Source organism: Aspergillus pseudoviridinutans, assembly GCF_018340605.1.
Source record: "Aspergillus pseudoviridinutans IFM 55266 DNA, scaffold_4, whole genome shotgun sequence".
Classification (NCBI taxonomy): Eukaryota; Fungi; Ascomycota; class Eurotiomycetes; order Eurotiales; family Aspergillaceae; genus Aspergillus; species Aspergillus pseudoviridinutans.
Window position 1 is genome coordinate 617,484 of NW_025091284.1, and position 23,690 is coordinate 641,173.

The following is a 23,690-nucleotide window of genomic DNA, read 5'->3' on the forward strand; positions in this document are numbered from 1 at the left end:
GTCAGGGTTGAGGGCCAACTGAGGGCCGGGTTATCTACCAGGTATAAATTCACCATTTACCCCTCTAGTTAGTCTGGAATTGATGAGTCACAGTCATATAGTTGTTTCCCTTAGCATATTAGAGCATGCGTATGGGCTGTGCATACTGTGCATATTTAAAGTGTGTTGCGGCCCTGACTTTTCCCACCCAGACTAACCACCCAATCCCTGCAGCAGTGGTGGAACACACAGATCGTTATAAGGCATATTTGCTCATCATGGCACGACCAAGCAGTTCACAATATGTGTCAATCGACCCGACACTAAAAAAGCTGGCGCAACCATTGAATGCATCAGACMCGGGTTTAGCCGCTGAGATCGCCAATGCTTTGTGTTTGCTCCTGGATGACAAGCTGAATGAACTCCAAGCAGCCGCTCTCCTGAGTTTACTGCATCTCCGAGAGAAAGACAAGGATATTATCGTGATTTCAGAGTGTATTCGTTCGCTGGCCGCGGCACAGGCAAAAGTCGATGCGGCTGCATTAAACAGAGTCATTTCGGACCGAAACAAAGCTTGCGGGGAATATCTGGGTGGGCTGGCACGTTTCAGCCATCAACAGCTTGCAGTTAATATAAGAGCTAACTTTTCGAATGACCACAGTGTGATATCTCCGGAACAGGAGGAAATGCAACGGCGATCATTTCCGTGGCTGCCATGGCGTCCGTCGTCGCGTCGGCGAAGCTCCTCATCGCCCAGCATGGCTACTTGAGCGCTACCTATCCAGCCCCCTCGGCCAACCCTGAGGACATCATCGCGGATATCAAACCGTACACTCCATCCCTCGCAAACGTCACCGCGAAATACATTCCCGAAATCTACAAGCACAGCAATTATTCGTTTCTCCCAGAGCGCAATTTTCTTCCGCGAATGCAGCATGCCAATCGCATCCGTCTAGGACTGGGAATCAGGACGGTATTCGACCTAACGAGTACATTGCTCCATCCACTCAATGCCGGCTGCGGCCTGGAGGCCCGAGTAGTCGGTGTAGCGAATCCAGTCCTCGGCCCTGTTATGGCACAGGCAATTCGAGACATGGGAGTTCGGAAAGCCCTCGTGGTCTGTGGGAACGACTCAATGGATATTATCAGTCCGGAGGGTTCAACCTCATGCTGGATGCTGACGGATCGACCCGCCGAGGGCACCAGCCCCGGAATACAGCACTTTCGCCTTCAGCCGGAGGACTTTGGGCTATCGGAGAATCCGCTGGCCAGCATTCAGGCAGAAGGTAGTTCTCACCAGGAGGCTGGTGTTCTCTCGCAGCTTCTACATAATCAGTTGTCTGGCGACGACCCTGTTTTGCAGTGTGTGCTTATGCATGTGGCCGCGCTTTTTGTTGTTTCCGGGGTCTGTGGTACTTTGCAAGACGATGGCATTGCAGAGAGGGGTCCCTCTGGCGGTAAATGGAAGGATGGTGTCCGTCTCGCAAGGTCTTGTATCGTGGGTGGTGATGCTCTGAAGGCTCTTGAAGCCTTTGTCTACGTGACGAGTCAGTTAGAATAGGTGTTTGGGATCTGTCATAGCCTGGGTGAGGCTTAAAGCCGGTGAAGTTCATGATGGTTTGATTGAACATTGAACAGGAAAAAGAGAGGCAAGCACTCTCGATCCTATATAAAAATAAACATCGGTCATTGGGAATAGCACGCAGCTCAGCAGTATGTGAGGAAGCCCTGCTGGACAAGGCTGTTCATGAATTAGCCTCGTCAATGTCAAGGACTGATATTAGAACTTATTGCCCCCCAGTAGCTCTAAGATATTTACTGAATGCTTCACTGGGCGCTCACGGTTATTGTAAACAAAAGTGATAGGCCAAAAACCTCAACAGCAGCTGGGTGCTGTTTATAAACACTCTATTGTGGCTGTCTGGAGTCTCTAGACAAGGAATTGAATGTCTAAGCTAGTTAGTTATTTTTTTAGTTCAACTATTAGAGTAATTAGTTGGTAAGCAGATATTGTGATGAGCTACATATCCATTGACATCACTATTATGTGCCAGTTACCGTGATCAGCTAAACATGACATCACTTTGAAGATTACAAGTTTCTTATTGCACTCTTGCGAGATGCACATTGTCAGTAGCAATACGTTGATGTGCTACACAAAGCAAGATGGGTACCGTCACGTTCTATCCAGTCAAGCGGGGTCCAAAATTTTGCTGCGTGATCTGTGGGGTTGAGATCCCATTTGACCAACTCTGCAAAGTATTTCGGGAGCGAGAGGACTTAGCAAAGCTTGCAAACAAGAGTCAGAGGAGATGTGTAACCGTCCCAGCCGAAGAGTTGGAGCAGATGGAGTTTGTGAAATATCCCCATGTGTGGGCGGGTTGGTTTCGAGCAAGTTAGTCACAACGCCGACAGATTCTCAAAGATGATCATGCTGATTGAGCCAACCTATCTAGTTCTCGAAGATCCGCAGACAAGCCAGACGTCCTTGTCTGGAATCTCAAACGGAAATTGCTGGCCAGGTCCGGTCCCGAGAAACCCCCAGAGGGCTCTGGTCAAGAATTCGGCGGCGAAAGAGAACTATTGGAATGTTAGCTTCCACATAGCAAATCTGTTCGAGACAGAGAGGAATCGAGAGGAAGGGACACGTATAGGGTATCCGATTCATGCCCACTGCTGGCTGCTCCTCGAACGTTTTTTTGGACATGATCTCATCATGCCAAATCTTTGTCCGCGCTGTTGAAGAGTTTTGGAAAGAAAACAGGAAGCACTGGGCTGTTTGCTTGGACCATTGGTCTAACGATAGGATCTGTTATAAGTATTTCGCACACTGGCTCAAGCAACAGCGTTCATCTACCAAGGCTGGGTCTTCCAAGCACCGGGCACACGCTGTAAATTGGTCTGAGGGCAGGCAGCATCACCTTGGGAGTCCATTGAGAATTCCTGGCATACAACGCTTGATCACTCAAAATATGCAGCCTTCAAAGGACGATTCTGGTCAAGGACAAAATAGAACCCAGTCACAGGGTTTCTGCCTGCCTCTGGATATTGCCGTGACTATTGTGGACTTAGTTTACGACTCTCAGCCTCACAGTCGACGGCGCATTAGCGATGTACGTAATCTGCTCGAAGCTTTTCGATGGAGATTGCCTAACAGTTACTGGCAAACACGATGCAACACAAAGCTATTGTTTGAACTTGACGACCTGATCAAGGCCGGAACTGCGGTAAACTGGACAGAACTGTGCCTGGGAATCGAAGAGTTACTCTTAGACGATGATTGGTGCTGTACTAGTGGGTTGAAGAATCGTGCTCGAACACTGACGCTGCTCGGTCGCATCAAGGAGAATTTTCTCCACCTCTTGAATGAGGACGTCGGCCAGTGATTGTGATGTAGAAGCTTGGATATGTACCATGGGGAATTCTCTCATAGTCCCAAGATATCAACTAGCTAGGATGTGCTCAGTGTGCTAGATTGTTTTTTAATTTGTTTAATTTATTTCTTTTTCTTCTTTTCTTTCTTTTCTCAATCCTTTTAGTTGTACTTAGTGAGAGAGTCTTCTCCCATATGCCGTATTCACTACCCTGTGGCTGGCTATTGTATTCACTATCAAATGTCGCTATATTCACTATCAAGTGTCGCTATATTCACTATCTTCTCAACTTCCCAGTATCTTGGGCAGGTAGCATGCAGATATATTAAGCCTCCTGCCCCCAGAGTCTGCTCGAGTGTTTCTCTTTCTTTCTTTCTACCACTCTCTTCAAAGGCCCACCAAAAGAATGAGCTCAACGACGATATGACTGTTATCGGTCAAATTTTGCTACAAGCATTGTATGTATTGTACTCCGATGGAAACGTCTATTTTGACTAACGGGTGCTAATACAGTGTATCCCGGCCATAGCTACTGGGATACGTCCCCTAAACCAACACAGTGCGGAACGGGACGTCAACAGAGTCTGGAACTCCATATTGAACTGGGTTTTTGACCCAGTCAATGGGTTCATCACGCAGTCCCAGGCAATACACACTGAAACTGGAGGGGCCAGGGGCTTTTCGGACTTTAATTCCCTGGAAATAGCTGGGGAACACGCCGTTCCTTTCTCATAACGCAGTGCAAGTCTGCGGACGGCGAAGGCCAGGATTCTGTTTGGTCAGATGGGGCAGGCCAGCTCCTGTGATACCTCAGGATGCAGCATCAAAACCGCTGCGGCCCTCAACGCCCCGCGTATGGAATCCTGGCGATCGGAAGAAGGGTGCGGTTCTTCCAGTATTATCGAGCCACAGACGAAATCAGGTGTTGGCATCTGGGCAATGGCTGGAAGCCACATCATGGAGGCAGAGAGTTCGATCTGCTGGAGCAGAAGGCCACAATAAATGAGGTAAGTTGGTTGCTTTACCACTGAAGTAGCTTTCGATCAGCTCAAGGCTAACGTTGCAAAGGTGGTGTCTTAGGAGGCATTCCTTACGACTCAACGTTTAAAACTTTCCTCGATCCTTCTCTTTGCGGCGACACTTTAGCGGAGTGTTGTTACTGTGTGAAAATTGTCTTCTTTTGGACACTATCTTAACCAATTCGAGACCAATGGACTGGACTCCAACTCCACAACGCATGAGCACTGGAGGGTCGACGGAGATGGGATTCCAATCTTATCCAGGGGAAAGCAGCCGCACGTTGCTCAGGCTTCGATGATCTTTTGAGAAGCCTCGACTTGGCTCCCTGTTCAGTTTCAAGCTCTCTACGATCTGTACTGAACAATGATTGACACCCTTAACGTCCTGTGTTCGCGGATTTCCTTCAATATGCTATCGATTGTTTGGAGAGCTGGGAGAGGTGGAGCATATCACACATGAGCAAAAGAATCACACATACTTGTCCTTTTGAGTTCAGGCAGTTTGCGAAGATTCTAAGTGTGGCCCTTTTGTTATTACTCTCGCCTAAAAGGCTACTCCAGTCAAATTATCGGGACACCAAAGGGGTAGCGCTGTGTAACGAAGGGGCAACTCTTCAGAAAGCAATTATTCCTTGTATATTGGATGATACTTGAAAGAAACAAAGGGGGGCGCATGAAAGCCGTGGTTAAAGTGATGTTAGACCATTAGAATATCCCGTCGTATCTGAACTCTTTCGCGACAATGTATTAATGCAAGTATTGGACACAACGAGATTGGCCACTCCTGGATTCGTAGTAACGCCTTGAACAAATTATTGCAAAAGTTGACATCAAACAAACCTAAAGAGACATAAATCTGTAGATTATATATCTAGAGCTATATGGAAATACGAAAAAGAGTAGACGTCCGGCCAGTCTTCACTAGCGCATTAAAGAGCAATTTCAATCTTCACTAAAATCCAAGGCAGATCCTGATTAGTGGCAGGCCTCGTAGAAAAAACTCCTGGCGTTGAAAGGTCCTGATCTTTGCGATCGTGACTGAAAACATTGACTGATGCCAAGTCCACGAATACGAGGGACGATCCTTTAAAAGTCAAATCTTCCCCTCCATCGGCGATGAAATTCTCACAACATCAACCCTCGAAAACAGGCCTCCAACATGTTTGCAGCAGCCACCCAAGAAGACAGTTTGAAAGACCTCAGTCTCGCCGCGGAGGCATTCTGGGAGAGGGGACAATTGATGCAAGCCGAGGAAACCGCACGGCGTGCATTGGACGGGCAGAGCCAGCTTCTTGGGGATGGCCATCGCGAAACGTTGAGAACAGCCACTACACTGGCAGGGATCCTGAAGCAGGAGGACCGCGTCGATGAAGCTGCGACGATGTACGAAAACATCCTGCTGACTGCCGACGAGGTCCTCGGGAGCGATGACCTTGTTACCTTGCGGCTTCTCAATGATTTTGGGTTACTGTTGCAAAAACAAAGGAAATATGACGCAGCGCGCCGGATGCTAGAACGAGCCATGAGGGCGTATATTGCGCACTATGGAGAAGAACACAGTTCCAGCATTACCAGCATGACGAATCTGGCGCGAGTGATGAAGGATCAATGTGACTACGAGGAGGCAGAAGGCCTATTGCGACAGGGACTGGCACTTCGCGAGGGGCTACTGGGCGTCACCCATCCAGAAACCATGGATAGTGTAAGGTTCTTGGGCGAGCTCCTGCTGGAGACGGACCGGGGGGAGCAGGCGCAATCGCTGCTCAGAGAGACCATCGATCGACAGGTGGCACTGATCGGAGGAAATAGTACGGACTTGCTACAGTGTATGAGCTGCTTTGCGATACTAATGCTGGAGCATGGCCGCACGGATGCTGCGGCTGATATCGCCAAACTCGCAGCCGAGACACGAAGACAATGGAAAGACAAGCACGCCCTAGATACTGTAGATCCCAACACGCTCACGTCACTGAACAACCTGGCGGGCGTGCTACAGAGCTGCGGTGACTATTCGTCCGCCGAAGAAATCCACCGAGACGTCCTCAAGGGATCACTTTTGGTCCTGGGACCTGATCATCCGAATACACTGTCAACGTCCAGTAATTTGGCCGAGGTACTAGAGAAACGCGGTGAATTCGCCGAGGCAGAAGATCTGAATCGACAGGCGTATCAGGGACGAGTCACGATACTAGGTCCCGAACATTCCAGGACAATAGCTAGCATGGCAAACCTGGTCAATGTGCTGGCGTGGCAGGAAAAGTGCGTTGAGGCGACAGAATTAAACATTTCTCTGGTTGATGTGAAGCGGAAGGTGTTGGGTCCCGATGACCCCTCGACGCTGTGGAGTATGTTTACGCTTGGAGTGCTCTATGAGCGCCAGGGAAAGCTGCGTACTGCGCGGGACACATTCGACACTGCGTTTGCGTCAGCGAAAACGGCCTGTCCGCCAGATCACCCTGTCCGCAGGTCTTGCGAAGCCGCTTGGTACAGACTAAATCACGTTCGAGACCCTCAGGATTAGCTTACTGGAGGCACTACATACAGCCCTGGACTTGCTATTCTCTGACCAGCATGTTAATATCTTATATTCCCGGAATTAATTCTTATATGCAGAATCATAATCCCAGCGATCTCGTCCGAACGCTCCCTTCACCACCCTACGCTACCGCTCGCCCAGTGCATCTTGCGGTAGTAATGCCATCTCCCCCCATGTGCTGTTCATCTGTTTCGCGATAGTGAAGGACGTTATTATCGACCTTGGTTGCGCAATCCGTGCGTCGATCCCACTGTTTGCCTTCCTGTGTTGCGATTTTATAAGAATAGCATGCTTGTATAGACGCTTCTTTGGCTTTTCTATTGTAAACAATCTATTCATTGTGAGTTAAATTGTTCTAGTATAGGTCTGTTTGCAACGTACCACATCGTCGCCTTATTGTTAACACAGATACCTGTGTGCGCAAGTCCGCGAACACGCTGCTAGTTTGTCAGTATAGCCTCGATCATCATGGACGGAGATCGACTGACCTAGCGGCCAGGGTAGCAACGAGGAGATATATAGAGGCCATCATGTTTAAAACGGGAGTATGGGACAAGGCAAGATCGTAAAGAGGTGTGTTGGACTGAGGATGAGTGTTGGTTCTGATGACTTCTATTCCTCGAAGAACTTGGCAGGTACTTGAGGGCCAGCGGAGTGAACCAGGAGGGTCAATATCGAGCAGAATTATCGACAAAGTCGTTCCAGGTTACGATGCCAATGGCGGTTGGGTCCTGGGCTCTATCGCCTATTGTAGGGGGGTTTTCAACTACCTTGGACATTGAATACAGTTTAAGGTGGTCAGAAGGGTAGCATATATATCTACCGTCTTTGTTCGCCTTAGACACATCGTCTCATGATCGGCTTTCCGATCCCTGTCAGGCAGTGTCTCACGAGTCACGCTAACGTCCGTTCACAAAGTCTGGCGAATCGGCTGCCTTGACCACCTGAGAGTCCGCCGGGACTTTTCCGCATTCTGGCCTCATGATGCGTGCCGTCGGTCTTATTGCTCGATCTTTTTACTTCCAGCTCGTGCTATCCATGAGCTTAGACAATTGCGTGCCGGGAAACACGATCAGCTTCCTTGCTTTTATGTCTATCGGAATCTGACCATATAAGTCTCCTATACGGCTCTTTTCAATGGCATTATCAAAGGGGTGCTTTCGCGTCTCCACCCCCGGAAATTTCCCCGCACAGCCTGGGGTTGGTCCATCTGTTTCTGGTCCAGAACGGGAACAAAAAGGCAGAGGGAACCCAGCGGGCGACTCCGTTCTTTATTAATCCATTATTTGTTATTTAATCTTCACATCTGTGGCAAAAAGCGTGCCATCTGAGCATCATGGCATTCCGGGGGAGGTGGAGAGAAACTTTACGAGGCCATTTGAGGTCTCCTCATCTCCTTGCTTCCGGTGGGGATACGATCAACATCCCATGCTTTATAACGCCCCGTTTCCCCAGATCGTCAAGCAGACTAGAACTCTTGTCTCCACTCCCTGGAATTATCAATCTTATCGCTGATCATCCCATCTGGATACCGTTATCATGGGCAACGAGACGGTTGTCCCGTCCGAGGACGAGCTGAAAAACTTCAGCCCTGGCAACCCCGATGTGGTCGAGCTCATCCGTCATGCGCAGGAAAGTGATGCTGCTGATCGCTTACTCACCGTGAGACAAGCTCTGTCAAAGTACAAAAAGGCCGTCTTTTGGGCCATGTTCCTTTCCACCAGTCTGATTATGGAGGGATACGACCTGGTCATTGTCAGTATTGCTTCTCCCCTGATTAGGATGAGTAAAACCTAACACAAGGATTGATAGATCACCTCCTTCTACGGTCAATCCCAGTTTATCCAACGATTCGGCGAGTTCTCAGACAAGACCGGAACCAAGGTTATCACAGCGGCATGGCAGTCGGGGTTGTCGAACTCGTCCATGGTAGGACAGTTAGCGGGGTTGCTCGTCAACGCTTACGCTCAGGACCGGTTTGGCTGCCGACCAACAATGATGTTCTTCATGGCCTGGATGGCGGTTATGATCTTCATCCCGGTCTTCGCGCCTTCCTTGCCGATCCTGGCCTGGGGTGAGGCGATGTGCGGCGTCTCTTGGGGAGTTTTTCAGGTTCGTCTACCTCCTGTGTTCTATGCATAATATTGATTCTTTTAATAGACCCTCTCGACTACATATGCTTCTGAAGTCGTCCCCACCGTCCTACGGCCGTACGTCACAGCCTATGTCTGCATGTGCTGGGGTGCTGGCATTCTTTTGTCTTCCGGGGTTGTTCGTGCCGTCGCTGGCGTCGACGGAGATCTAGGCTGGCGGCTACCGTTTGTCCTGCAGTGGGTCTGGCCTATTCCACTGTTCATAGGAGCGTACCTGGCCCCAGAATCGCCCTGGAATGCTGTCCGACGGGGCAAGGTCGACCTGGCGAGAAAGAGCTTGAAACGCCTTCGACAGGATACTCCAGACAAAGAGCGTGAGGTCGAGGCTACGCTGGCGTATATCCAGCATACCACGAAGCTGGAGCAAGCCGAGACAGAGGATGCAAGCTTCCTCGAATGCTTCAAGGGCACGAACTTGCGGCGAACGGAAATTGTAGGTCGCTCGATTCCATCCAGCCTTGCTACAAATATGGCGCTAGTTGCTAACCAGTCTACTAGAATTGTGTCGTCTGGGCGGCTCAAACCCTCAGCGGCAATGCCATCCTCGGTTACTCGGTCGTCTTTCTCGAAGCTGCTGGATTTACGGAACTGCAAGCATTCGACGTCAACATCTCCCTTTCTGCATGCTACATCATCGGTGGCGTCATCTGCTGGCTTCTCTTCCCGCACTTTGGCCGCGCAACCATTTACATGAGCGGATTATCGCTCATGTTTGTCTGTATCGTGATCATTGGTGGCCTTGGCTTCGCAGCAGGCGACAAGGGCGCCCAGCTGGCCATCGCCGTTCTTCTGGTCATTTCGACTCTCATCAATATGATTACCGTCGGACCGGTCTGTTACCCGATCGTTGCCGAAACACCTTCGGGACGGTTAAGATATAAGACGATTGTGATTGGAAGATTTGTGTACAACCTGACAGGCATCTTTAGTAACTCGCTTACACCCCGCATGATTGCTGCTTCTGGTAAGATTCCACACTTTTTACTGGATGAAAACTACTGACCTTGACCATTTTAGCATGGAACTGGGGAGCAAAAACAGGTCTGTTCTATGCTGGCACCAACCTTCTCTGCAACATTTGGTGTTGGTTCCGTCTTCCTGAGACCAAGGACCGCACCTTTGGAGAGATTGACTTGCTCTTCCACCACCGCGTGCCCGCAAGGAAGTTCAAGCATACTAAAGTGGACCGTAAGTTGCTCCTCCCCCTACACGGGGTCTCCTATTCTAATATAATGGGCAGAATTTGCCAATCAGCGGGAATACATATCAAAGGAGGAGGAGGGAAATATGGGAGCGGCAGAGCATATTGCTTAAACAGCTATTCCTTCACTTGCCATGTTAGTAAGGTAGGGCGCGTTTCTGTTGGGTAAAGCTCTTGGATAATGTCATGAATATTTGCAATAATATCTTCGGTCTTTAAATTCCATTTGTATATCCGATAGCAGGAACTATATATTCCGCCTCGATGGCTACTTCGCCCGTAGGCGATAAAACAGCATCTTTAGCAGCTAAGGTAGGCTTTAGATTGTATCTGCCTCCTGGTGTGCATCCGACGCAGGTTAACTCCAGGTTGCGGAACAGCCTGGCTAGGCATTCTGCAGATCGCCCACTTGCCCACATGTATGGTGATACAAGCCATATATGTCTGGGTTACGATTCAGCACGGTATCAGGTTCACTTTATATGCGGTTAGGGTGATCAGAGGGACTAGTGAGTAGGTTAGATACAGGTTGAAATAAGCATTAGCTTTTTAGGGTGGTTAAGGGCTTGTCTTCTAGCAAGTTTATGTAAGAGCGAAGGAGCATCAAGGTTTCCAACTAAGAGGACCCTCTTAGCAGGAATTTGAGACATTGTCCAACTGTACACTCATACAGAAAACGAAACAACCAGCCTGTGTGTCAGCAGATTGCCAACCGACCTGGTGGTGCAATGAGACAGTTATGCATACCAATCATCTACCAACAAGGATAGTCATCCTTTTTTTGATATGGAACTCATCAAGTTATCACAACTATACTATGTAGCAGACCTGTGTTTGCTTTGTGCGGCGTCTTGAGAATTGCACAACCCAATTCAAGAAGCTTTAAGACTGAGGAATTCCCGATGGATCTTGGAAACAGATTCTTGCAGTCATGATAAGCCATGATGTTCTTAATACTCGCAGCTGTGTCATTACTTTACATATATATTCTTACCAGGCATCAAAACCATCTACTTCCATCCATTAAGGCACATCCCCAGACCAAAATGGTGGATCGCATTTCGGCTCCTGCAGCACCTTTCAGCCATCGGCGGGAGACTAGACCTAGACCTCCGCTCCTGGCACAAGAAATACGGCGACGTGGTACGCTCCGGTCCAGATGAGGTCTCCTTAGTCACCGCGCAAGCCGGGAAGGATATCTATGGACATTGCCACCGCCAACTCCCAAAAGTGCAAGTCTCCCCAACAGAGGCAAGGACATCTTCGGCGCCAACGACGTGGACCATGGTCATTTCCGCAAGATGCTCTCGCACGCATTTTCAGCCAAGGGCCTGCAGGCACGGGTATGCATTGTCACACAGTACATCGATAAACTGATCGAGCGACTGAAGGGATTCGCGAAGTAGGCGAGGGCGGCGGATATGGGCAAGTGGTATAATCTGACGACGTTCGACCTAATCGCGGATCTTGCTTTTGGCGAGCCGTTTGGGGGGTTGGATAGCTCGGAGTATCATCACTGGGTGGCGAAGATGTTTGGGGCTGTGGAGGTGATTCCGTTCCTGCGAGGCTGCTTCAGTACCCGGTGGTGTTCAAGGCGATTCTCACGCTTCACCCAGGATCATTTATGGAGGCGAGGAGCAAGAGGGTGGAGCATGCAAAGGTGACTTGGCTTACGCCGAGACGCGGATGATACTTGCACGGATGCTTTGGACTTTCGACCTGGAACTGTGTGAGGAGAGATGTGAGTGGGAAGACCAGAAATATTTGTTATATGGGAGAGGGGTCCCTTGATGTGCAACCTTAGGCTGCGAGAGGGTCATGGCGATCATCGAGGAGGTGGCTGAGGTGAGCTGAGATTATATTGCAGCGACTTTCACGCGTTGTGTTTTCATAAATGTAAGACCATAAATAGCACGAGTCCATATAATCAACCCATCTATGGGATTGGTACCGTATACAAAGATATCACCTTCAAGTTCCCTGTATCATTATTTTCATGGGCGGATTTTGAAGCTCCAGGACCACTGAAGATACTTCTCGGGACATCGGAAAGCACACCCGATCGAAGAGCTTTGGACTCGTGCATGAGAGGTACCCTGACACGGTTGCCCCTGGCTGAGAGGGGTACCGCAGCGGTAAAAGGTATCGAGTAAAGTGTCAAGAACTCTGAAAACAGCAGATTTAGTAGGATGTATCGCTTTGTCGGTGACAGAAAATGGAGCTCAGCGGTCTACAGTAATAGCCCAGACATATCCACGCAGTAATGAGGCATTGATGCATGTGGTGAGCAATGTCTTAGACATAGCAAGACCACCTTCAGCTCGAAATTGAACAGATACTATTTTGACTGGATGTCAGTGATTGCTTCTGACCAAATCGACAGGTGCTGTTCAGGCTCTTCCAGTCCTGCTTCCCCTCAGTCGATGTGAAGATGAGGGAACTCAGGAGAGGCTTGTGAAATGTCAATGCGCCATGCCAATCTAACGAGACGAGATAGGACTATCTACCAGATAACCAAACAAAAGTCGAGACCCGCCATCGAGTCCAAGAAATGTAATCTGTTGGCAGGATTGTAGGGGGATGACCGAGCGGTCCCTCAATGCCGATCAAGCAGGCTCAATTCAATAGCTTCAATGTTACTAGGATCAAGTCCAGACTGGTGCCAACAACTACCACGAGCCTGCAATAGTTCGTTGCTTTCTCTGTGGATCGCCTGATATTGCTTACGCCTGTCATCCTTGTCGGCTTGTCTGCAAATGTGCTGCTCTAGCTTACCGGGGCCAAATAATCAGCTATCTGGTCTCTACTGCCTGACTGAGCATGAGACCGTATTTGGAATCAGCGCACAGACCTACCAACAGAACTATTATTTACATGATGTACGCTATTGGCGCATGTCTTCATGTCTGGTCTGAAATCAAGACCTGTACAGCCGCCAAACAGGGATTGAACCTTGCCATAAGAGAGCTCGGTGGCTGCCCGACAGAGAATCAGGGACAAGAGCCGAGACGAGCAAGCGGCAATTCATCTAGAATGACAGCAAGGATAGCTACATCCTGATTACTCTGCTTTGGACTAATTACTGGAGCCGAAACGCAAGTAAACTGCTGGTGCAATAGTCGCCTAAATCAGAGTCTGCCTAATTGTATATGATCCATCCACCGAGATTGCCACAAAAGCTGTCAGAGTCAGCTGTTCTGATAGCCTAAACAAGAGCTCCACTCAATCAACAACCGGTAAACCAGTAGCTCGCCGTTATTTCTGGCCCGGGGAGGAATTCTTCTGTGCTCTCCAGTCTAGTCTGCGGCGTGTCTGTCACGGGTTCCCGGTTTCACTCCTCATCGGGCCAGACTCTCGAGCAATACGCGAACTGGACTCTGACCGAGATCCATCCGATCACGCACCCAGATAACTAACACCGGGCCACATGGTTCGAAGTTCACATGCTCAGCGATAAACGACTAGCGATGTTCGCTTAATTTCCCGTGTCGCCACTACGTTGAGAGGTAAGGCATACATGAGAATAGACCAGAGGCCCAACATTGCTGTGTACGTGCAACTTTCGTGTGCCGGGGTAACGGCCCGTGGTGAGCAAGAATGGTTACAAAGTACATTCCTACTTTGGGCTATAACTGTTGACTCATGCTTGGAATTCCAACAGTGGCGTAAAATTTACTGGACTATGGCTGAGATTTGTGTTGAGGAGGAGCTAAAGACCCTGTTAATATCACTGCTGAATCTCATTTGATCAGTGGAATTAACGTTTGGTGTCTTGTGGCAAGTACCTATGGGGAAATATCAGCGCAGGATACGAAGCATTTACTGTTTCAAATTGAGGGGATTGGTCTCATCTGACCGGAAGAATCTCGTGTATTACATATTACCGTATTAGCCCGTTAGGCGAGATATTTCGAACTTGACATTTTTGAGATCGCGTGTCTGACAGACTCATGACAGGTCTCTCCAGGCTGAAAGCATCCCGACACCAGTAGAACTGAATATATTCCGTACAGGCTGTTGAATCCAGAATCGTAGTGTAGACAGGCTAAGGTATGCTGCAAGGGCTTCATGAATCTAGCCTCGGCTGAGATTTGGTGGGCTGACAGGGTAAAGGCGGACAGCACAAGGACAGAAAAAGATTTCATTTGCTCCAACTAAAGAATGCGGGGATCAAACTCAAACCGGAGAACTAACCAAAGACGAGTCTCTGTGCTCGAGTTTATCCTGAAGACCCGCTATTTTACCCGGGGAGAGACACGGGGCTGGTGGAACTGCCCAGGATCAAAAAGGCCAAGTCTCTGGACACGGAGAAATTCAGCCAGGTCTCCCGTTGTGTCAGATACAAGAGAACTGTCATATCAGAGAACATAAAGAAATAACTTGATAGCAAGAATGAAAGCCCTCACATACGCTCCTCGATCTCTCAAACTTCTCGACAACGGACATACTGACAAAGGTGGACAAAACGGATACGGCCCGTCCAGCCGAAAAACTGTCAACCCAAGCGAGACGCCAAGCGCTCTGGCCGTGATATTAGCTTGTCCAGGCGCTCCTTGGCTTGCTGGATCAATCCAATCACCTCATGGGGACTGCTCGCCTAGTCCCTCCTGATCCCAGTCTGCAACACTCCTTTTATCCAGTTCGTTCTCGCTGTTCCCCGGATATCACGCTAGACACCGTAGGCGAGGTAGTCTCCGGCTCAATTCATCACACCAATCACTCATGCCATCTGGTGGCGTCCATATTTTTCCCTGCAGCCCTTTTGTTATGCTTTGCCTCGTCCCAAGCTTTGACCAAGCCGGGTCAAGGGCAGCGTGCTCCATCCTCGTGTCTCTCCCCAGATTCAGTGCTATAATATGTAGCTGCTACCCCGCCATTTTCTCGCTCTTGATCAGTCCTCTCGTGTTCGTCCCACAGGTGCATTTGCTAGCAACACAGTCACAATGGTTCAGATCGCCAGCATCGGCGCCAAGGGCGCACAGGAAAAGGTACAGATGGCCCAGGCTGAGGCTCCCCAGTTCGAGAAAGTCGACTGGAAGAGGGAGCCTCACCTGCGCAAGCTGTACATGATGGCGGCGGCGCTGATGGTAGCTTCTGCCACCACCGGTTACGACGGGTATGTATCTCTGCCAGGGACAAAGCAATTATAAAACTAACCAGCTTCAATTATAGTATGCTTGTCAATACTTCGCAGATGATGGACAACTGGAACAACTTCTTCTCCCCCAAGGTGAAGGAGAACAACTGGCTGGGTCTCCTGGTCAACATGTTCAATATTGGTTCCATTATCAGTTTCTTCATCACGTATGTTCTCCAGCCCCTGGCCAGGAGCAGGAAATTCTAACGCCAACCTCCAGTCCATACATTGCCGATCGCTTCGGCCGTAAAACCGCCATCATCTTGGGGTGCATCTTCATGGTCATCGGAGGTATTGTAGGCACTGCTTCCACCGGCTACAACATGTACATCGCTGGTCGGTTCATCCTGGGTTTCGGCAACTCCCTGGCCCAGATGTGCTCTCCCCTGCTGCTCGTCGAGATCGTTCATCCTCAGCACCGTGGTCCGGTTACTACCATCTACAACTGTCTCTGGAACGCCGGTGCTCTGCTCGTCTCCGTCATTGGTTGGGGTACCTCGTACGTTACGAGCGAGTGGTCCTGGCGGTCTATCACATTGCTGCAGATTATTCCCTCGGTCATCCAGCTCATTTTTATCTACTGTAAGTCATCCTCTGTACCGCTTTATTCATAGAGTATTGCTAATCGGCACGGCTTCTAGGGATCCCCGAATCTCCTCGTTACCTCATCAACAAGGAGCGCCACGAGGAGGCCCTCGCTGTCCTCACCAAGTACCACGGTGGTGGCGATGTCCTGAACACCGTCGTGCAGTTCGAATACCGTGAGATCAAGGAGACCATCCGTCTGGAGAAGGAGGCCGGTTCGAAGAGCAGCTACATCGACTTCTTCCGCACCAAGGGTAACCTGTGGCGTCTGGCCATTATCATCTCTCTGGGTATCATCTCCCAGTACTCGGGTAATGCTCTGTTCTCCAACTACATGAACCAGATCTACGAGGGTGCCGGCATCACCAACCAGAACCAGAAGTTGGCCCTGAGCACCGGCAAGACCATCCTCGATATTATTGTCACGGTGGCGGCCGCCACCCAGGTCGACAACTTTGGTCGTCGCCCTCTATTCCTGACCTCTATCTCCGGTTTGTCCCCCTCTGGTCTATTCTTCTTACCATCAAACTAATCGTCGCAGGCATGGTCGGCTCCTTCGTGTGCTGGACCATCACCGGTGCCGTGTATGAGAACTCCGGCGAGACCAACACCGGCTCTGGCTACGCGCAGCTCGTCTTCATCTGGCTGTTCGGCGTCTTCTACGACATCGGTTTCTCCGGTCTACTCATCGCCTACGCCCTCGAGGTCCTGCCCTTCCAGCTCCGTGCCAAGGGTATGATGATCATGAACATCACCGTCCAGGCTATTCTTGCCCTCGGTAACCAGACCAACATGGTCGCCTGGACCAACCTCCCCCACCACTGGAACTTTATGCTTTTCTACACCCTCTGGAACTTCTGCGAGTTGATTTTCGTCTACTTCTTCTACGTTGAGACCAAGGGTAACACCCTTGAGGAGGTGGCGCGGATCTTCGACGGCGAGGACGCCATTGCGCATATTGATCTGCACCAGGTCGAGAAGGAGGTCGAGGCCGAGGCCACGTACCACGAGACTGTTACTGGCAAGTCGGCTGCTTGATCTGTGTCTTTGACAAGTAACGTGGGATGTAGTGGATGTGGTGTTGGGTTGATTCTAGCTATATTTATAATACCGAGGTCTGTCTTCAAGCCTCACAGTCCAATCTCTTCCTCCCGTATGCTTGCTATAGTCGGCGTAGTCTCGTCGCTCCTAGACATTTGTCAGTACCTTTACCCACAAATGAAGGTCATAAATAGTCCCCTCTTCGCTTATCCAGCCCATAGCCAATAGCTGTACCGATTCATCAGTATATAATAAACCTTCGTCCACAAGCAGCGCATTAAGCTCTAGCAACATTGGATTTCTCCGTCTTTATTGAGGCTCGTTATCGTACAATAACATTATGGGATATGTGTCCCGAAGAATGCTCACCCATCCGACGGGCTTTCATTCCATGGCAACATAGCAGAATCCACCCCTTGCATGAAAGTGTGTCTTTAGGGTCAAGAGACCACCTCGTGCCTGCAGATCGCGGGCTCTGATGGGTGGAATATTCATTTCTTACTTTACTACTACCTGGACCTTAAAACTACTGCAGGAACATTCACCAAGTGAACGGCGTGGTTGAGTCCGTGCTTCTCCGACCGATCGAGGCCAACAAGGACCTGATATCGAACGTACATGCTTCATTCTACACAAGGAACATGTCTTCGGCTCTGCATCCGGTGGCCTATTGCTGAGACGTATCGAATAACCCTGATATGGAAGTTGGTGGAACGATCGCTGGGAATCAGGGGCATGTTTCCAAACGCTCTACCAGCAAGAAATATCCATCTTCCGTGCAACCCTGTACAGTGCACTGTATTGGACCTACTATAATGCCAATTGATCAATATATATGTTCCTCGTTTGTGGAGTCAAGAGATAAGGGATATGAGCAAGTACTAACAATCACCTACGACGCATACTGTAGCAGGGGGAGGGCACTCAGTTTTTATAGCCATCGAACAGCCAAAAGGTGTCCATAGGCAAGTTTCAGCCTGCAACGAAATTTATTAAACCATTCAGCAACCACTGCAGGGACAAACAACCCAGTGACGATCACACTTGAAGTTATTTTCATTGGCTGTGGATTGTGTAACATTATGATATCCCTTACAGTGAACTACACGTGTTAGCGAATCATACGGCGAGTGAAGTGAAGACTTAATGAGACAACTCACATTCATAATGACCATCTTCATGCCTTTTCAGCTAGCCACATCTCAATTCTGGTGGCTCCCATTCCAACCATATAAACAACGCCTTTCTCTTCATCAACCACATATCTCTACCACTCACTTCCTTTCCTCCCAACATACCTTGGTAGAACCAATCTTCTAATCCGATCGATCACCATGAAGTTCGCCGCTGTCCTTCTCGCACTCCCCCTCGCCGTCAGCGCCTGGAAAGTCACCACCGGATACTGGGCCGGCTCCGAATCCGACTACTGCACTTCTGCGGACCTGGCCAAGGGTGATGGAGTGACCGTTAGCGACCTGCAAACGAACCAGAAGGTTATGTTCTTCTCAGACGACGAATGCGAGAAGTTTGAATTCTCGATCGGAGAGGCCGGATCCTCCAAGCTGGAGTCCGATATCAAGAGCTTCCAGGTGATGGAATTTGAGCCCGATACAAAGCGAGGAGATTTGAAGTAGGAGCTATTTGGTACGTCAATGCCAATAAATCAATTTATACGTCGTGATCTTTTCTGATGGGAATAGGACAAGGGTCGCATAACAATAGAGCTGCTGGAACGGGACGCGTGTGGGAGTGTGGATGCACGGATTAGATCACTACTATTATAAAGTTTTATAAGGTCTACCAATACTGGTCAAACGGCAATGGCAGCTATTGGCTTTGATGCATCGTGGTTCACCACGTGGGCATTGATTGTATCCTATATTACCCGTCATGTAGTCAGCGGAAATAGAATTACCCGCTGCACGAATCCACCATGTTCTGGATATCTCCTTCTGGTTATTATTTACCATTACCTTGGCAGATAATTCAGCATAAGCCAAGAAGACAGCTAGCAATATTTCCTCTAATCGTTGCTCGCGAAAAGACGAAATGGAGCTCCACTACTGGCAACCAAGACTGCCACAGCGAATCAAGACCTTGTCTACACCAATAGAGCTCTTCAAGAGAGAAAAACGAATCCACATAGATTTTCCGTACTGTGTTGTGGCGCAGCTTGACCCACGTTCTGCATGACGAATCGCGGGGTAAATCTGGGGACTAGCATGTATCAAAGGAGCTACTCTCCGGCGGGGTCAATATCGACCAGCCACACTATGAACGTATCCAATTGCCTAGATGCAGTTGACTGACTCTTCAGGCGTCCTATAAATATTGCATCAATTTACGCCATGAGGACTATGCATTGCAGATCATCCGCGATAACGCAACGCCAATATGGCGAGCATCTTCTCCAAGCTCATCACGGCCCTTGTAGGGCTCCTAGCTCTAATTCCCGCTACTTCTGCGTTCACAAACCCCATACGCAACCCGGGAGGAAGTGATCCGTTCATGGTGTATACTGGCGGCTACTATTACCTGATGACAACAACATGGACAGATGTGGAGATGACACGCGCAACTACCATCGAGGGTCTCAAGACCGCTCAAAAGAAAGTGGTCTACTCTACCTCGACTGCCTCACGATGCTGCAACGTCTGGGCTCCCGAGGTCCACTACCTCGGCGGCAAGTGGTACATCTACTACACGGCCGGCGAAACGACTGATCTGGGCGGCCAACGGCTTCACGTCCTGACCGGTAAGCCACCATAGACCCTTTTCCCGTCCGCAAATCTGACAAGTCAGGCGGCTCCACCCCCTGGGACACATTCACCTACACCGGCCAATTAACAACCGAATGGTCCATCGACGCCTCCGTCCTCCGTACCAACGCATACGGCAACTTCCTCATGTTCTCCTGCTTCCACGGCGTAACCTACCAGTCCATTTGCCTGCAGCAGCTGGGCGCTGACTATGTCTCCCTCACAGGCGACATCTACGTCATCTCGCAGCCCACCATGGATTTCGAGAAGCACGGCACACCCGTCAACGAAGGGCCCGTCGCACTCTACTTCAACGGGGTCACATACATCACCTACTCGGCCTCGTACTGCTGGACTTCGTATTACTGCCTCGGTCTGTTGACCTGGGACGGGAAGACCAACCCCACGTCGGCCAGTGCCTGGACCAAGCATAATGGCTGCGTGCTGTCCTCGGCGAACGGAAACTATGGCACGGGCCACAACTCCTTCTTCCAGAGCCCGGATGCCACGCAGACGTGGATCGCGTACCACGCGACGAATAATAGCGCTGGTGCTTGTGATAATTCCCGGTACACGATGGTCCAGCAGGTTAGCGCGCATAGCGATGGGAGCCCGAATCTTGGGACGTCGCTGCCTTTCAGTCATGTGTTCAGTGAGCCTAGTTGGAAGTAGGCCAGTGGTCTGGAGGATGATGGCATGACGCAGTCACGGTTCATATAGGCTGCCTCTGTGAGACTAGAGTAAAAGATTTCTAGCTATGGATGGGGAGGTATGTTTATGATCCGCAGAGTACTCCGTAAGAGAGGATAATGTATTGGTATCTTCTACAGCACCTTATGAATTGATCAAGAATATTTGTCCGTTGAGTGGCACGCCATCGAATTTGGCTCCTCGCGTAACCCGCAGCATTTGGTTGGGCGTCTGGAGGCTGATAGCGAGCGGATTTTGTCCTCGTTTCCTCCCTGCCGACCATCCTACTTGTTGAAATTTGCAACCGAACCTCCCATAGTCTCCATTAATGCCTTGCTGTTAGAGCAAGGGTGCCACGTGTTTCTCCTCACAGGACCGGAGAGGTGGTCATCATAGGTGTCGGTTGCCCCAATCCACGCCCAGACAATGTCAAGCCGTGTATGGCGCTCTTTTCGGCCGCATCCCTAATCTAAGTTAGTAAAGTCTCTAGTGACGAGGATATATTATGCAAACCTGAGCATTCCGACGGAGAGGATACGTCTCCCCACACCGTCCAAAGGGTGTGCCACGATCCCCCCACGCCTGCGAATGGATGGTGACCAGGCTTGCGACCAACCACTGAGTCTAACGCGCTCTGTTGAAATCACCGAGAATCTTGCCCGGTTGAGCACTGCTAGCCACGACCCAGTTCTGGTCTTCTCCGCGTTGTATCCAGACATACTAGCTCCAGGGAGTACCTGCCGTCTCTCGCAGTACTCCAAGTACATTGAAATACTCTGTGGGGGCATGCCGAAGAAAGTCGCTGGCACCATTTGCCGAACATTGCTGTGAGTGGCAGATAGAAATGCGCTTTGTAGCGCAAGCTTGCGCTGGTCCGAGAAGGCCCAGCAACAGCCCCAGCATGTCTGCCACGAACCAGAACTCAACATTCTTGAACGGGGATTTATTGAGTTGGAACTTCGCTATATACTGGCTTGGCCAGTTTGGAGGCAAAAACCTTTGGGCGTGTTGGCGAGGCCACAACGAGGCATCACGGTAGTGACTGCCGTCAGGGGCTGCGCCGAACGTGATAGGATGCGCCTGAATATTGTCTAGAGAGTTGTTGATCTATTTCATAGTTAGTAAGCTCCCAAATTCCTGCAAATGGTATGGCTGTTTTCTGTACTTGTTGCATGGAAAACTGGTACCCAATCCTCAAATTCAGCTGTCTACCGATGGCCTTTCGCGTCCGTTCTCTCGGCTAGGCCATAATCGCAAAAGGAGGTATAGAGAATTTGGCGGTTCAGCAAAGACAACAGACAATGTGTGAGATCAACCAGAATTACTGGAGCCGCGGGGAAGTGTTGTTGATGTCGGTGGAGAGGTGGAGTTGTAAGTAATGCTCAGCAGAAAAGCGAGAAAGTGTTGACTGGCAAAAAGGATACTACATGGTGAATATACTACTTAGACAGTGTATATGGTGAATCCAACAAATTCCCTGCAAGAATTACCCATATAGTTATTCACTGCTCCTTAGCATTCCCTAACTACTGGATTTGAGGAAGAATACATCTCATGAGGAGAAGTAGGCCTATGGACCAAGTCTTTGAAGTTGTCTCATGACTCAAATACCAGGAAATTCTTCGGAGGATGAGAAAACCACACTGTAGGATATCTATACAGAATGGGAATGAATATAAATGTATATCGAACTTTAAGCAGGGAAACTATGTAACAGGTTTAGTGATCTTAATGTCTTGTAAGCTTTGGTTATGTGTCCATAGTTAAGCTTTCTATACAAATATGCTTTATTCAGTATTTATTATATAATATTAAGTTGTCCCTTTAGTGCAGTTCCCATGATGTAATGATTAATGGAGGGCGTATCTTTCTATAGACATACTGGATCATGGACTCCATCATACTGTGTTAGGGCTTTGATTGTGAATGATATGAGTGTCATTTGACTCGAGTGCTCATATTAGCACCGTCACCACATCACCATGTCACTGTCACCTATCCATATTTCATCACTTAATTATTTCCCTCTTTCTTTTCTACTTCACCTCTACCTCTAATGATTACTACCTCGCAACCATGAGCAGCTCTTCAACTGTAAGTTATGATTTCATTTTCTTAGGTCATACTATCTAGGCTAATATGCTCTAGCTTTGAGAAGTCCCTGAAGGATGGACTACCGACCCCGGTTTCACGTCATATCTAGTTAAAGGAGAATGGCAAAGTATGCAAAGCGCTGTGGCCTTGAAAATCCAGTCCCCATCATGTGCACCACCTCGGATTCGGGGGAACACTACTGTTTGATATCGGCCGGGGGGGATTGTTCAACCGTCTGACCTTGCAAGTGGTATATCCTCTGACGCGGAAGTTGACAAATTTCCTCGTGTTCTCGCAACATCCCGCATGATTGCGTTCATGGAAATTGCCGCGCCGCACGAGTTCCTCAACCTTGTCTCAACCTCGACCAACTGTCCGTCGGTACCAGCATCAATGTGACACACTCGGCGCCCACGCCCGTTGGTGCCAAAGTTACAGTCGAAGCAAAATTCCTCTGCCAGGAGGGCAAACTGTATAATTCGAAGTCACTGCCAAGGACGAAGCCGGTGAGATAGGACGTGGAACCCATGAGAGGGCAATCGTGGACGTGGCGAGATTGGAAAAAGGAGCGAAGAAGAGKAGCAGCATGCTATGATATAGTTGATTGCGATAATGGTGTCCGGAAGCTACACTGTTGAATCCTTAATTGGGGTGGACACTAAACGACCCCTACTACATTGCATCTCACCTCACTCTTTGCCCCGGAACTCCATGTCAACCACTGGTCCGATAGAAAATTGTTCAACGATATTTCCTCTAAGCTCATGTCATAATCCGTCCCTTGAACTGCTGCTGAAGTCGCATCATTACTGAAAAGAAAGCACCTGAATTTGCTCTTGGGTTTGAAAGGGGACTTTGTTTATTGACTCGTAGATGTACTTACTCAGAACATCTCGCTGATGACAACTGCTGTTGGATAGTTACAATATCTTCTGGATTCTCTCTAACTACTTAGATTGCATTCGTGCGTTATACTACTGCACTGTCTATACTCTGTCCTAAGGCTCCATTCATACAATTTTTTGTTCTCTCGCTCTTTTTAGGGCCACTCTTTCAGACATAACATGGCAATCAAAGAGATGCGATACCGCCTTAATGGTATGGAAATATACACAAGCTTTA

The 23,690-nt window shown here is 49.3% G+C and overlaps 7 protein-coding genes across 7 annotated transcripts; all 7 read left to right on the forward strand.

Annotated features, from left to right (window-relative positions):
• Positions 1–257: 257 nt before the first annotated feature.
• Positions 258–1,540, forward strand: Asppvi_005653 (anthranilate phosphoribosyltransferase; the record flags this gene model as incomplete). Its single annotated transcript, XM_043301569.1, has 2 exons — positions 258–605; positions 641–1,540. 2 exons carry the CDS (start codon positions 258–260, stop codon positions 1,538–1,540), a joined length of 1,248 nt encoding a protein of 415 aa, XP_043157504.1.
• Positions 1,541–5,531: 3,991 nt separating this feature from the next.
• Asppvi_005654 (TPR domain protein) lies at positions 5,532–6,893 on the forward strand (the record flags this gene model as incomplete). The annotated part of the gene is made up of 1 exon (XM_043301570.1): positions 5,532–6,893. One exon carries the CDS (start codon positions 5,532–5,534, stop codon positions 6,891–6,893), a length of 1,362 nt encoding a protein of 453 aa, XP_043157505.1.
• A 1,554-nt stretch (positions 6,894–8,447) lies between these two features.
• Positions 8,448–10,375, forward strand: Asppvi_005655 (putative MFS alpha-glucoside transporter; the record flags this gene model as incomplete). The annotated part of the gene is made up of 6 exons (XM_043301571.1): positions 8,448–8,663; positions 8,721–9,020; positions 9,069–9,494; positions 9,560–10,025; positions 10,079–10,249; positions 10,302–10,375. The coding sequence occupies 6 exons, from the start codon at positions 8,448–8,450 to the stop codon at positions 10,373–10,375; spliced, it is 1,653 nt and encodes a 550-aa protein (XP_043157506.1).
• Positions 10,376–11,308: 933 nt separating this feature from the next.
• Positions 11,309–11,668, forward strand: Asppvi_005656 (putative sterigmatocystin biosynthesis cytochrome P450 monooxygenase; the record flags this gene model as incomplete). Its single annotated transcript, XM_043301572.1, has 2 exons — positions 11,309–11,405; positions 11,457–11,668. 2 exons carry the CDS (start codon positions 11,309–11,311, stop codon positions 11,666–11,668), a joined length of 309 nt encoding a protein of 102 aa, XP_043157507.1.
• A 3,537-nt stretch (positions 11,669–15,205) lies between these two features.
• Asppvi_005657 (putative MFS hexose transporter) lies at positions 15,206–17,022 on the forward strand (the record flags this gene model as incomplete). Its single annotated transcript, XM_043301573.1, has 5 exons — positions 15,206–15,378; positions 15,435–15,566; positions 15,620–15,981; positions 16,041–16,475; positions 16,526–17,022. The coding sequence occupies 5 exons, from the start codon at positions 15,206–15,208 to the stop codon at positions 17,020–17,022; spliced, it is 1,599 nt and encodes a 532-aa protein (XP_043157508.1).
• A 1,337-nt stretch (positions 17,023–18,359) lies between these two features.
• On the forward strand, positions 18,360–18,659 carry Asppvi_005658 (uncharacterized protein; the record flags this gene model as incomplete). Its single annotated transcript, XM_043301574.1, has 1 exon — positions 18,360–18,659. The coding sequence occupies one exon, from the start codon at positions 18,360–18,362 to the stop codon at positions 18,657–18,659; it is 300 nt and encodes a 99-aa protein (XP_043157509.1).
• A 760-nt stretch (positions 18,660–19,419) lies between these two features.
• On the forward strand, positions 19,420–20,456 carry Asppvi_005659 (glycoside hydrolase family 43 protein; the record flags this gene model as incomplete). The annotated part of the gene is made up of 2 exons (XM_043301575.1): positions 19,420–19,780; positions 19,828–20,456. 2 exons carry the CDS (start codon positions 19,420–19,422, stop codon positions 20,454–20,456), a joined length of 990 nt encoding a protein of 329 aa, XP_043157510.1.
• Positions 20,457–23,690: the final 3,234 nt, after the last annotated feature.